Genomic DNA, 14,326 nt, shown 5'->3' on the forward strand with positions numbered 1-14,326 from the left:
TCAGCCCAAATGACAAAAAGAATACATCATTCCAGGCCAATCTTTTCTATTTCTCAAAGAGCACAAAAATGCACATGGACTTTATTGGCCTTAAAGAGGAAGGTCTTAAATTTCTTAAGAGATATTTGGCAATAGCCGATCAGAAAGGTTTATAAATTGATGGGCCAAACAGACAATCTTTCTGGATTTTAAGATCACTAAGATTTCCTCCAGTGAGCACAACTATACGCTTCAATTTACAACATAACCTAACAGCTCTAAAGCTTTTCATTACAATACACTATGATTTTCCATCATTAAAAAAAATTTCAAAATGTTAAAAGCAGTCTGTGTCTATAGTTCAAGTACCCCATTTAAGTAAGGATAGTTATGTGTTCTAAAACATTTTAATCCTGTCTGTCTCATACTGCTGGGTTTTGATTTAGGCATAGAGAGACACTCCCGAAAAGTTTCACAGAAATTTCATATATTCTAAGAGTAATAACAGTAGATAAGGTGCCTTTGACAATATTAACCCACAAATCCCATTTCTACCGGGCAAGTAGATAATCACTTCTGTTGTACTGTGCATTCACTACTCAGTTTGGCAGAAGGTGACCGAAAATTGGTTAAAGCAAGTATTTAAGATTCACTGTTCACTAGAAACTGATTTTAAATGGGGGAAAATAGCAGATACTAATGATCGCTGAAGGTGAAGTACAATAGGTGAGCCTTAAAAAGGCTCAAACTTGAGGTAAAACAAGGTTTAGAGGCATTTTCATCTTCTACAACCTAAAATTTCACCCGGTGTGAATTATTTCGACTGCTTTCAAAGCATCTTCCCCCAGACTCTCTATTGCCCATTGAAACATCTGCTGACACAGCAAGCTTTTCAGATAATACAGGAGACTTGCGGGAAACGACAGGTGTACGAAGGGCTATTTGCGAGACTACCTGATTCAGCACACTTTTGAAGAAATAAAGGTTTTCTTGAAAGACAAGGTGTGCTTTGTCAAAATGGAAAGGTAGATAAAGGGAAGTTAAAGCTCCTTGTGGGCAGTAAACGGGTCTCCCAACTCTGTTGTTTTGTATTCTCCCAAGGGCTTAATATAGTGCTCTGCACAAAAGTAAGCGCTCAATCAATACCACTGATTGACTCATTTGTACTCACGAAGGAACATATCCTGCGATGATTTGCAAGGCCCTGTGACATGTGTCGAAATTGGCAGGGAGATCTGCAGAAAGAAAACCAGGTCAGGACGAGAACGGAAGATCGAAGGAAAAACCACGTATTCAAAGACCCCGAACTGGACAAGTCGTTAGTTGGAAAGAATCACTTGGGAAACAAGATTGCACTAACAAATACTAGGAAGAGCTACCAGTCATCTGCAACATCTAGGCATTCCCGATGATACAGCCACACTTTGTACAACTCAAAAACATGCACGTATTATGAGCAGCTGAATCGTGGTGGGGGTTTCATACTCTGATGTGCAGTTTGTTAAATTCTGTTCCAGAATTGTCCCAACATGACCACCGGGTCCTACAGGTACGTAGAGATTACACCTCCCTCCCATTTGGGAATTTTCTGTCTCCCTGTGCCTTGAATTCAGCTCCCTGCTTCCACGCCTCCCCTCTCCCGTGCTCCAGTCTTATTTTTTTGGAAGTGCCACCCACCTCGCCTCCCTGCCCCAGCCAGCGAGGGAGAGGGAAAGGGGAGGGACGAGGCGGCAGTGTGTTGGCGCTGGCAGTGTACCCCAATCCCACCCCTGGTCGGTCCCTGTCTCCGCGGCCCCGGCGGGACTAGGAGGGGAGGTGGGGTGTCTAGTGGGAATTGGTTGGGAGGGAAGGGGGGGTGCTGCTGTGCTGGGCACAACACCACCGGTCAGAGGGGAAGGGAAGAGTGGGCTCGACTTGTGGGCAGAGAGCAGGGCTGGGGTCGGAGGCTGAGGCAGGAGTGGCGCGGCTGATGCGGCCTTGACTATGGCATCAGCCTCCTTGGTGTCCTCCCCGCCTCCCGTCTCTCCCCTCTCCGGCCCATATTTCACTCTGCTGCCCGGATCATTTTTCTACCCAAAACGTTCAGTCCGTATCTCCCCACTCTTCAAGAACCTCCAGCGGTTTTTTGGGTTTTTTTAAAATGGCATTTATTAAGCGCTTACTATGAGCCAAGCACTGTCCTAAGCGCTGCGGGGGATACAAGGTAATGAGGTTGTCCCACGTGGGGCTCACAGTCTTCATGTTACAGATGAGGGAACTGAGGCACAGAGAAGTGAAGTGACTTGCCCAACGTCACACAGCTGACAAGTGGCGGAGCCGGGATTCGAACCCATGACCTCTGACTCCAAAGCCCGGGCTCTTTCCACTTAGCCACGCTGCTCTTCATTGCGGTTGCCCATCCACCTCTACCTTACCGTCGGCTTTAAGGCATTCAATCAAATGGCATTTGTTAAGTGCTTACTATGTGCCAAGCACTGGGGGAGATACAAGCTCATCGGGTTGGACACAGTCCATGCCCCATGTTGGGCTTGCAGTCTTGATCCCCACTTTACAGATGAGGTAACTGAAGCACACAGAAGTGAAGGGACTTGCCCAAGGTCACACGGCATACGAGTGGCGGGCCCGGGATTAGAACTCAGGTCTTCTGACTCTCAGGACCGGGCTCTTTCCACTAGTCCATGCTGCTTCTCTAAAGTGGAACTAATGGCTAGTCCGCTGGTCCCATATAATTTAGGGCTGGAAACACCAAATTTTAAATTGCGCCAGGTTTAGCTTGTGGTTCTTTAATTAAAATATCATTTAATTTAGTCAGGGAGTAGCAACTGCTTCCAATTCTGTACCTATACTGTAGAAATGAACCAATATTATCTTAATGAAGTTTTATCAAATAAAGTCTCCTAACAGAAGGACTAAATATAGTTTGAATGACAATCTTTTCATGACCTTGGAATACCACATTATATTTCCTCTACATGCAAGGAGTTGAGGCACCCCCAAATTGGTAAAACACCTATTAATGCATGTAATAATATACCATATTATATTTCCTCTACATGCAAGGAGTTGAGGCACCCCAAAATTGGTAAAACACCTATTAATGCATGTAATAATAATAATAATAATATTAGTATTTGTTAAACGCTTATTATGTGCCAAGCACCGCTCTAAGCTCTCAGGTAGATACGGGGCAATCAGGTTGGACAACGTTCCTGTCCCTCATCGGGCTCACAGTCTCAATCCCCATTTTACAGATGAGGTAACTGAGGCAAGGTCACATATCAGACAAGTGGTGGAGCCAGGATTAGAATCCATGACCTCTTCTCACATATCCTGATATTTCCTCTACAGAGGTTTTAGGGGGGAAAAAAAGGGAATATCAGTGTAATATCCAAAGCATATGAAAGAATTCCAATTTAATAAGCTTTAGAAAAGCACTTGCCACTAATCCACAAATCACAGATCAGTACTTACTTTCATCTTCATCATCAGAATCTGAAATATCCACATCACCTTCCTTAATAATTATTCGGGCTAGTGGGGGAAAACAACCAAAGTTAAGTTTTTTATTCTCAAGAGTTGTAAATTGATTACTGTTAAATGCTAATAAATTCAAAAGGGGAAAAAATAGACTCTGCTGACATTAAAAGCTACAATGATGTAAAAAAACTAGAAGAAAACCAACTTTTAGCTCATTTTGAATACCACTTTCTGTAGGATTCATTCGTTCATTCAATCATATTTATTGAGCGCTTACTGTGTGCAGAGCGCTGTACTAAGCGCTTGGGAAGTACAAGTTGACAACATATAGAGACGGTCCCTACCCAACAACGGGCTCACAGTCTAGAAGAGGGAGAATGCAAGAGAAGAGTTCTTTAAGAAAAAAACAGTAATGTATTCCTTTCAGAGGGTATTAAAGGTTAAACAAGTTAGGAAAATGGACAAAACATGCATTTTACTCAATTACCCAAATGAAAATAAATGATTATTCTCCAATTAGGAGGGGCTGTCTGGAGCACAACTAAATTCTTCACTGCTTCAAGTGAGGCGGTGACTTTCCTAAAATTTGGAGCAAGATTCACACTGTCACAATTCAGTGTTTCCTCTTCAATCCCCAAAGTCTGGTTTATGAAGGTGCCACCCCGTTGCCCTCTCCTCGGGATTCCTGATCAGTGTTGAGCCTATTTCACTCTTCTGAGGCATAATAATAAAATCACTGAAGCGTGAAGCGGTGGGTAATGGGATATACATCAGACGCACGGGGCTTACAACCTCAGAGGGAAGACAGACACGGATAAATTAAGTGACTTCTCCAAGATCTCACGGCAGACTCGTGGCCGAGCTGGCATCAGAGTCCGGTTCTCTGACTCCGCGTCTGTGCCCTTCCACCGGCCAGGCGGCTTTCCAAAGACGGAGCTCGTTGTAGGCAGTGAGTGTCTCTGCTTTAGGCAGAGGAGGAAGGAGGGATGGAGCAACGAACAGCCAGGTAAGGGGGGCTTGGACCTCTAGACCCCTCGGCCAGTGGTTTGGAGAGGAGAGGAAAGATGTGCCTGCTCTTCGGTGTAGAGATCTCAGACAAAACTTCCTCTCCGGGGCTCGCCGAGCCACATTTACGTCACCAGTGGCTTGAAAAGTGGCCGCCAAACTGCCGGACCGCCTGGCAACCGTCCGGCGAAACCGCTGTAATCAAACAAGCCCTTCGGATCGATATATTTAACAGGTAAGGCGCATCCCACCAGCCCTTTTCCTCGGGTTTGGCAGGTGACGACGGTGACTACTGCTTGACGCCCTCGGCTCCGAGATTCAGCTTTCTAATCCTGGGTCTGGTGGGGTTTTTTTCCCCTTGTGTCAGCGTTCCTGACACACGTGTTGAAACCTCATGACGACCGGATGGTCAGAAACCGTCGATAATATCCACCTGAAAAGGACAGCGCTTATCTATCAGCAGAACAAAAGTCCAACGGAAATTAAAGAAAAGGCAATCACTCACGAGGTACAAAATGGGACACGATCATGCTGAGGCATGATCGCAGGAAGACGGTCTGTGCCGACACGAGGTTACTGAGAAAAGACAAATATTCCTCTACCACTTCTTGACTTCTGGTTAACCACGGTAATTTCTGAAGAAAATACGTAGAAACGGTTACGTCAGTCGGCCCACACAAATCAGAATAAAGCAAGTAATCGCTGGCGTGAATACTTGTGAGGCTTACCAATAAAATGCTGACCAGATGTTCAAAATCTTTTGTCAAGTATATGACCGAGGTGCGGAATTCGAGCAGCCAGTTAATGATCTGGGCATCCTTCAATGAAATCAATGAAAAGGACTTTCAGTCGTTTAATTACAGCAGCGTGGTCTCGTGTTAAGAGCACAGACCTGGGATTCCCAGGACCTGGGTTCTATTCCTGGCTCTGCCACCTGCCTGCTGAGTGACCTTGGGCAAGTCACTTCTCTGGGCCTCATTTCCTCAACTGGAAAATGGGATTTAACGACTGTGCTTAGACTAGGAGGCCGGGTGGGGCGGGGAATGTGTCCAACCCAATTAACTTGTATCTGCCCCTGCACTTAGAATCGACGCATTATAAGTGCTTAACACCGTAAATTTTAGAAATGATTTTCAAAATCTAAATATTATTATTACTGTGGGACTTGTTAAGAATGAAACAATCGTCAGGGATCGTGTCTCCCATTCAGAATCATTTACAACTAACTTTGTGAACCTGAGTTTCAAACTACGAACGAGGAAGAGGGCTTCTGGTTTTCCAACTTTAAAAATGGGGAAAAAAAGAAAGCTAAACAGAATCATTTTAACTCTTGGACAGAATGCATATCTGCCCTGAGCCTACCTTTCCAAATGACATCTTGCCCCATTCTCCTCCGCCTCCTAAGTGCCCTGTGATTATTTCTAGCCTGAAGAAAAAATCGCTTTAGGAGCTCTTCACCTTCCAACTAGCTTCCCCTACTTGGGAGTTCTCCAAGCCTTAACCTGCAGAAGGGAAACCGAAGGTTGTCCTCACGTGAAAACTGAGGTCATCCCAGCCTCTTTACAGGTTGAAACGGTGTCAAAATTTGACTTGAGCACATGGTTTTCGCTCAAGACCTCCGATGAACAAAAGTTAGAGCAAACCAGGAGACCCTCTACGTTATTTTCTCTTTCAGGGTATTTTTCCAAACCCCGCAGAGCGTACATCCAAGCCATACGGTTTCACGGAAGAAGACACGGTGTGGCTCTGTGGCAATTTTAAATTATCTAAGAATACAAGATATGCAATTATGGGGTCAGACTGATGGCCCACACAGCCCAGAATTGACTCCAAAGCACTTGTTGAGGAGGAATGAAACTTTAAATCATCTTAAAATACATTTCACATTTTCCAATCAGTGTCAAATAATTTGCCCCAAACCCAAAAACAGACATCAAACGTAAAACAGGTTTCTCTTTTTGAGCACTTTACCTTTATGTCTGGATCTGATAACTGATGCTTTAACAGCTCAAAGTCTTTTGTATCGCCCTTAAAAAGAAAAAAAAAAAGAACAACTTTTGCTCTACTTTCTTAATAAAGGAAGAACATAACCAGGATCCTTCTGGGCTTTTACCAGCCCCTGAAACTCGATTCAATAAGGTAAAAGGGCAACATCTGTAGAACATACTGTAGTTTTTAAACAGAACCTTGTCTATTAAGAGAAAAAGTTGGATAACCAAACCAAAGATCGTGTATTTTAGTACATTTTTATCCTTATATCATTAGCCAGAACATTCGGCCAAAATGCCAACTGCCCAAAGAGTTGTTCATTTCTAACAAAGTGGCTCAAATAGAGATTCCACAAAGGATTTACCTTTTTGTATTTCTGCAATATGTCAGTTACGGTCCCACCAAAACGGACTGTCTTTCTTGGTGGAGAATTAAGGAAATCGTTTTCCAACCTGAGCGTTTTTTGAAACCCAAAAGAGAGAGAGAAAAAAAAAGCAAGAATATTAGGCACCGAGGTGATGAACGACGGGGGTTATTAAATGACTGCGGAGTTCTGCATTTTCTTCCACCCCTCATAAAGTTACGCTTCAAAGTAAAAAAAAAATTCAAACAAAGCCTGTTTTAAAGGCAGGACATAACGACATCATTTTAAAGAGCATTTTCGAAATAGAGGAAAGCCCTCAAAAAATGAAATAAAAAACCACAGCAACACTGTCAACCAATTCCTCTGAAATGCGATTTAGGTGGGTCTGTCGGATGATAGACTGTGAGCTCGTTGAGGGCAGGGGATGGGTCTGCTATTATACTGTACTCTCCCAAGCGCTTAGTACAGTGTTTTGCACACGGTAGGTGCTCAATAAACAGTAATAATAACGATAATAATAAGGATAAAAGCAGCCCTATCGCAGGGATTGGGCTGGGAAAGCGATGGGCTTACTGTGGGCAGGGAACGTGTCTTGTTTATTGTCATACTGCTACACTGTCCTCTCCCAAGCGCTTAGTACAGTGCTCTGCACAGTAAGCGCTCAATAAATATGATCGAATGAATAGGTGATGGGCAGGAAGGGGAGACACAACTCCAGATCTACCGAGCAGCAGCGTGGCTCAGTGGGAAGAAGAGCCCGGGCTTTGGAGTCGGAGGTCATGGGTTCGAATCCCGGCTCCACCACGTCTGCTGCGTGGCCTAAGTCACTTAACTTCTCTGTGCCTCAGTTCCCTCATCTGTAAAATGGGGATGAAGACTGGGAGCCCCACGTGAGACCAACCTGATCACCTTGTAACCGCCCCAGCGCTTAGAACAGTGCTTTGCACATAGTAAGCGCTTAACGAATGCCACCATTATCATTATTATTATCATTATTACCAAACCCACCCACCTCCCATCGCCCCCCGCTTCCCTCTTCCCACCTGGGCGTCCACCCCAGGCCCCCCCTTTTTTTAATCATCGAAGCAGCAGAGAAGCAGCGTGGCTCAGTGGAAAGAGCCCGGGCTTTGGAGTCGGAGGTCATGGGTTCAAATCCCGGCTCCGCCAATTGTCAGCTGGGTGACTTTGGGCAAGTCACGTCACTTCTCTGGGCCTCAGTTACCTCATCTGTAAAACGGGGGATGAAGACTGTGAGCCCCCCGTGGGACAAACTGATCACCTTGTAACCTCCCCAGCGCTTAGACCAGTGCTTTGCACATAGTAAGCGCTTAACAAATGCCACCATTATCATTATTACCAAACCCATCCACCTCCCATTGCCGCCCCCCCTTCCCTCTTCCCAACTGGGCGTCCACCCCAAGCCCCCCTTTTTTTATCATCCACTTTAATTCAATCGTATGTATCGAGCGCTTACTGCGTGCAGAGCACTGTACTAAGCGCTTGGGAGGACAATATGGCAATAAAGAGTGACAATCCCTGCCCACAACCAGCTCCCGGGCTAAGCGCTGGGGAGGAGGTGTGCCTTCAAAATGGCTTTATTATTAATAATAATAATAATAATAATGGCATTTATTAAGCGCTTACTATGTGTAAAGCACTGTTCTAAGCACTGGGGAGGATACAAGGTGATTAGGTTTTCCCACTGGGGGCTCACAGCTTTTATCCCCATTTTCCAGAGGAGGGAACTGAGGCCCAGAGAAGTGAAGTGACTTGCCCAAAGTCACACAGCTGACAAGTGGCCGGGGTGTGGTGGGGGGGGGGGGGGGGGGGGGGGGGGAGGAATTGTGTAGCGGATTTGAGGAGGGAAAAGAAGCAGCGTGGCTCAGTGGAAGGAGCCTGGGCTTTGGAGTCAGAGGTCATGGGTTCGAATCCCGGCTCCGCCAACTGTCTGCTGTGTGACTTTGGGCAGGTCACTTCACTTCTCTGGGCCTCAGTTCCCTCATCTGGAAAATGGGGATGAAAACTGTGAGCCCCCGCCGTGGGACAACCTGATCACTTTGTAACCACCCCAGGCTTAGAACGGTGCTTTGCACATACTAAGCGCTTAACAAATACCACCATTATTATTATTATTACTATTATTATTAATGGGGATTACAGCTGTGAGCCTCACACGGGATAACCTGCTGACCCTATATCTACTCCAGCGCTTACAACAGGGCTTGGCACATAGTAAGCGCTTAAATACCATCGTTATTAATGGGGATTATGACTGCGAGCCTCACATGGGACAATCTGCTGTCCTTGTATCTACCCCAGCACTTACAACTGGGCTTGGCACATAGTAAGCGCTTAACAAACACCATCAATATTATTATTATTATTATTATTATCATCAATGGGGATTACGCCTGCGAGCCTCACATGGGACAACCTGCTGACCTTGTATCTACCCCAGCACTTAAAACAGGGCTTGGCACATAGTAAGCGCTTAATACTACTATTATTATTATTATTATTATTATTATTATTATTATTATCATTATTAATGGCGATTACACCTGCGAGCCTCACATAGGACAACCTGCTGACCTTGTATCTACCCCAGCACTTACAACAGGGCTTGGCACATAGTAAGTGCTTAACAAATACCATCATTCTTATTACTATTATTATTATTAATGGGGATTACGACTGCGAGCCTCACCTGGGACAACCTGCTGACCTTGTATCTACCCCAGCGCTTACAACAGTGCTTTGCACATAGTAAGTGCTTAACAAATACCATTATTATTATTATTATTATTATTATTATTATTATCAATGGGGATTACGACTGCGAGCCTCACATGGGACAACCTGCTGACCTTGTATCTACCCCAGCGCTTACAACAGTGCTTTGCACATAGTAAGTGCTTAACAAATACCATTATTATTATTATTATTATTATTATCAATGGGGATTACGCCTGCGAGACTCACGTGGGACAACCTGCTGACCTTGTATCTACCCCAGCGCTTACAATAGGGCTTGGCACATAGTAAGCGCTTAACAAATACCATCATCATCATCATTATTATTATTATTATTATTATTATTATTGTTGGGGATTATGACTGTGAGCCTCACATGGGACACCCTGCTGACCTCGTATCTCCCCCAGCGCTTAGGACGGTGCTTGGCACATAGTGAGCGCTTAACAAATCCCATCATCAGTACTATTCCCTCATCTGGAAAATGGAGATGAAGACTGCGAGCCCCCCGTGGGACAACCTGATTAGCTTGCATCTACCCCCGCGCTTACAACAGTGCTTGGCACATAGTAAGCGCTTAAAACAGTGCTTGGCACATAGTAAGCGCTTAAAACAGTGCTTGGCACATAGTAAGCGCTTAAGTACCATCTAGACTGTGAGCCCGTTGTTGGGCAGGGACCGTCTCCATCTGTTGCCGACTTGTCCTTCCCAAGCACTTAGTCCAGTGCTCTGCACACAGTAAGCGCTCAATAAAGACGATTGAATGAATGAATTGTACTTCCGAAGCACTTAGTACAGTGCTCCGCGCACAGTAAGCGCTCAATAAATATGACTGAATGAATGAATGCTGCCTGTCTCCCCCTTCTAGACTGTGAGCCCGCTGCTGGATAGGGACCGTCTCTTTATGTAGCCGACTTGGACTTCCCAAGCGCTTAGTCCAGTGCTCTGCACACAGTAGGCGCTCAATAAATACAACTGAATGAATGAATGTTGTCTGTCTCCCCCTTCTAGGCTGTGAGCCCACTGTTGGGGAGGGACCGTCTCTAGATGTTGCCGACTTGTCCTTCCCAAGCGCTTAGTCCAGTGCTCCGCACACAGTAAGCGCTCAATAAAGACGATTGAATAAATGAATTGTACTTCCCAAGTGCTTAATCCAGTGCTCCGCACACAGTAAGCGCTCAATAAAGACGACTGAATAAACGAATTGTAATTCCCAAGCGCTTAGTACAGTGCTCCGCACACAGTAAACGTTCAATAAATACGACTGAATGAATGAATGCTGCCTGTCTCCCCCTTCTAAACTGTGATCCCACTGTTGGGTAGGGACGGTCTCTGTATGTTGCCAACTTGTACTTCCAAAGCGCTTAGCACAGTGCTCTGCACACAGTAAACGCTCAATAAATACGACTGGATGAATGAATTGTACTTCCCAAGCGCTTAGTCCAGTGCTCTGCACACAGTAAGCGCTCAATAAATACGACTGGACGAATGAATTGTCCTTCCCAAGCGCTTAGTCCAGTGCTCTGCACAGTAGGCGCTCAATAAATAGGATTGAATGAATGAATGTTGTCTGCCTCCCCCTTCTAGACTGTGATCCCACTGTTGGGTGGGGACCGTCTCTACATGTTGCCAACTTGTCTTTCCCAAGCGCTTAGTCCAGTGCTCTGCACACAGTAGGCGCTCAATAAATAGAGAAGCACCGTGGCTCGGTGGAAAGAGCCCGGGCTTTGGAGTCAGAGGTCATGGGTTCAAATCCCGGCTCCGCCACTTGTCAGCTGTGGGACTTTGGGCGAGTCACTTCACTTCTCTGGGCCTCGGTTACCCCATCTGTAAAATGGGGATTAAGACTGTGAGCCTCATCATCATCAATCGTATTTATTGAGCGCTTACTGTGTGCAGAGCACTGTACTAAGCGCTTGGGAAGCACAAATTGGCAACATATAGAGACAGTCCCTACCCAACAGTGGGCTCACAGTCTGAAAGGGGGAGACAGACAACATTCATTCATTCAATCCTATTGATTGAGCGCCTCCTGTGCAGAGCACTGTACTAAGCGCTTGGGAAGCACAAATTGGCAACATATAGGGATGGTCCCTACCCAACAGTGGGCTCACAGTCTAAAAGGGGGAGACAGACAATATTCATTCATCAATCCTATTTATTGAGCGCCTACTGTGCAGAGCACTGGACTGGACTCTGGGCCTCAGTCACCCCATCTGTAAAATGGGGATGAAGCCTGTGAGCCTCACGGGGGGCAACCTGATCACCTTGTATCTACCCCAGCGCTTAGAATAGTGCTTTGCACGTAGTAAGCGCTTAACAAATACCAAAAATTAAAGAAAATAAATAAATGCGACTGAATGAATGAATGTTGTCTGTCTCCCCCTTCTATCAATCAATCAATCGTATTTATTGAGCGCTTACCGTGTGCAGGGCGCTTCTAGACTGTGAGCCCGCTGTTGGGTAGGGACCGTCTCTATGTGTTGCCAGCTTGGACTTCCCAAGCGCTTAGTCCAGTGCTCTGCACATAGTGAGCGCTCAATAAATACGATTGATTGATTGATTGGATGCTGATGATGACGGTGGTGCCTGAGGGCGGCCCCTCCCACATCCCTCCCCATCCCCCTTACCCTGCCGTGGGGAGGCCCGGGGCCTCGGCGCCGCCGCCTCCGCCATCACCGCCTCCTCCTCCTCCTCCTCCTCCTCGGCCGGGCCGCGTGCGGACCGCAGGAGCCGCCATGGCCGCCCTCCCGCCCGCCGGAAGCGGGGACGCCGCCGCCGGAAGTCCCGCCTCCCCGCCCCGCGGACAGCGACGCGCGGCGGAGCTAGAGCGCCCCCCCCCCGGGCGGGCACTGCCGCCTCCTCTGCCGCCCCCTATCGGCCCGGAGGGCCCACCTCCGCACAATCATGCCAGTCACTCATTCATTCATTCATTCATTCACTCACTCACTCATTCATTCATTCATTCATTCCCTCATTCATTCATTCATTCATTCATTCCGCCCCCCGGGCACTTCCGCCTCCTCTGCCGCCCCCTGTCGGCCCGGAGGGCCCACCTCCGCACGCTCATGCCATTCATTCACTCATTCACTCATTCATTCATTCACACATTCACTCATTCACTCATTCATTCATTCATTCATTCACACATTCACTCATTCATTCATTCATTCATTCCTCCCCCCGGGCACTTCCGCCTCCTCTGGCCCCCCCTGGAGGGCCGACCTCCGCACACTTATACCATTCATTCACTCATTCATTCATTCATTCATTCCGCCCCCTGGGCACTTCCGCCTCCTCTGCCCCCCCCCCCATCGCCCGGAGGCCCACCTCCGCACACTCATGCCATTCATTCACTCATTCATTCATTCACACATTCACTCATTCATTCACACATTCACTCATTCATTCATTCATTCCTCCCCCCGGGCACTTCCGCCTCCTCTGGCCCCCCCCTGGAGGGCCGACCTCCGCACACTCATACCATTCATTCACTCTTTCATTCATTCATTCATTCCGCCCCCTGGGCACTTCCGCCTCCTCTGCCCCCCCCCCCCCGCCCCATCGGCCCGGAGGCCCACCTCCGCACACTCATGCCATTCATTCATTCATTCAGTCAGTCGTTCGTTCATTCATTCATTCATTCATTCATTCATTCATTCATTCCGCCCCCCGGGCACTTCCGCCTCCTCTGCCGCCCCCGTCGACCTCCGCACACCCATGCTATTCATTCACTCATTCACTATTCATTCATTCATTCATTCCACCCCCCGGGCACTTCCACCTCCTCTGCCGCCCCCTGTCGGCCCGGAGGGCCCACCTCCGCACACTCATGCTATTCCTTCACTCATTCCCTATTCATTCATTCATCCATTCATTCATTCCACCGCCCCCTGTCGGCCACGCCATTCATTCATTCAATCAATCATTCATTCATTGTCGTATTTATTGAGCGCTTCCTGTGTGCAGAGCACTGGGCTAAACGCTTGGGAAGGACAAGTCGGCAACATCTAGAGACGGTCCCTACCCAACAGCGGGCTCACAGTCTAGAAGGGGGAGACAGACGACAAAACAAAACATAGTAACAAAATAAAATAAATAGACTAGATATGTAGAAATAAGATAGAGTAAATAAAATAAATGGGTAAGTAAATAAATAGAGACGGTCCCTACCCAACAATGCGCTCACAGTCTAGAAGGGGGAGACAGAGAACAAAACAAAACATATTCACAAAATAAAAGAAATAGAATAAATATGTAGAAATGAAAGAGTAAAATAAAATTAAAGAGTAAGTGAATAAATAGAGTAAATAAATAAATAAATAGAGATGTCCCTACCCAACAGCGGGCTCACAGTCTAGAAGGGGGAGACAGACAACAAAACATATTAACAAAATAAAATAAACAGAATAAATACGGACAAATGAAATAGAGTAAAATAAAATAGAGAAGTAAATACATAGAGTAAATAAATAAATAAATAGAGACGGTCCCTACCCAACAGCGGGCTCACAGTCTAGAAGGGGGAGACAGACAACAAAACAAAACATATTCACCAAATAGAATGAATATGTACAAATAAAATAGAGTAAAATAAAATAGAGTAAGTAAATACATAGAGTAAATAAATAAATAAATACAGACGGTCCCTATCCAACAGCGGGCTCACAGTCTAGAAGCGGGAGACAGAGAACAAAACAAAACATATTAACAAAATAAAACAAATAGAAGAAATATGTACAAATAAAATAGAGTAAT

General features: G+C 46.1%; 1 protein-coding gene across 1 annotated transcript in view; it reads right to left on the reverse strand.

Annotated features, from left to right (window-relative positions):
• Positions 1 to 12,239, reverse strand: part of RRN3 (RRN3 homolog, RNA polymerase I transcription factor) — a gene marked incomplete at its 5' end in the record, with an annotated part of 29,933 nt that extends 17,694 nt beyond the window's left edge. The window contains 7 exons of the mRNA XM_038762808.1: positions 1,151 to 1,214; positions 3,451 to 3,510; positions 4,967 to 5,096; positions 5,190 to 5,279; positions 6,433 to 6,489; positions 6,815 to 6,902; positions 12,199 to 12,239. Coding sequence (XP_038618736.1) covers positions 1,151 to 1,214; positions 3,451 to 3,510; positions 4,967 to 5,096; positions 5,190 to 5,279; positions 6,433 to 6,489; positions 6,815 to 6,902; positions 12,199 to 12,239 — 530 coding nt within the window. The remainder of the gene's footprint in view (positions 1 to 1,150; positions 1,215 to 3,450; positions 3,511 to 4,966; positions 5,097 to 5,189; positions 5,280 to 6,432; positions 6,490 to 6,814; positions 6,903 to 12,198) is intronic.
• Positions 12,240 to 14,326: the final 2,087 nt, after the last annotated feature.

This window comes from Tachyglossus aculeatus, chromosome 21 (genome assembly GCF_015852505.1).
Source record: "Tachyglossus aculeatus isolate mTacAcu1 chromosome 21, mTacAcu1.pri, whole genome shotgun sequence".
In the NCBI taxonomy this organism is placed as follows: domain Eukaryota; kingdom Metazoa; phylum Chordata; class Mammalia; order Monotremata; family Tachyglossidae; genus Tachyglossus; species Tachyglossus aculeatus.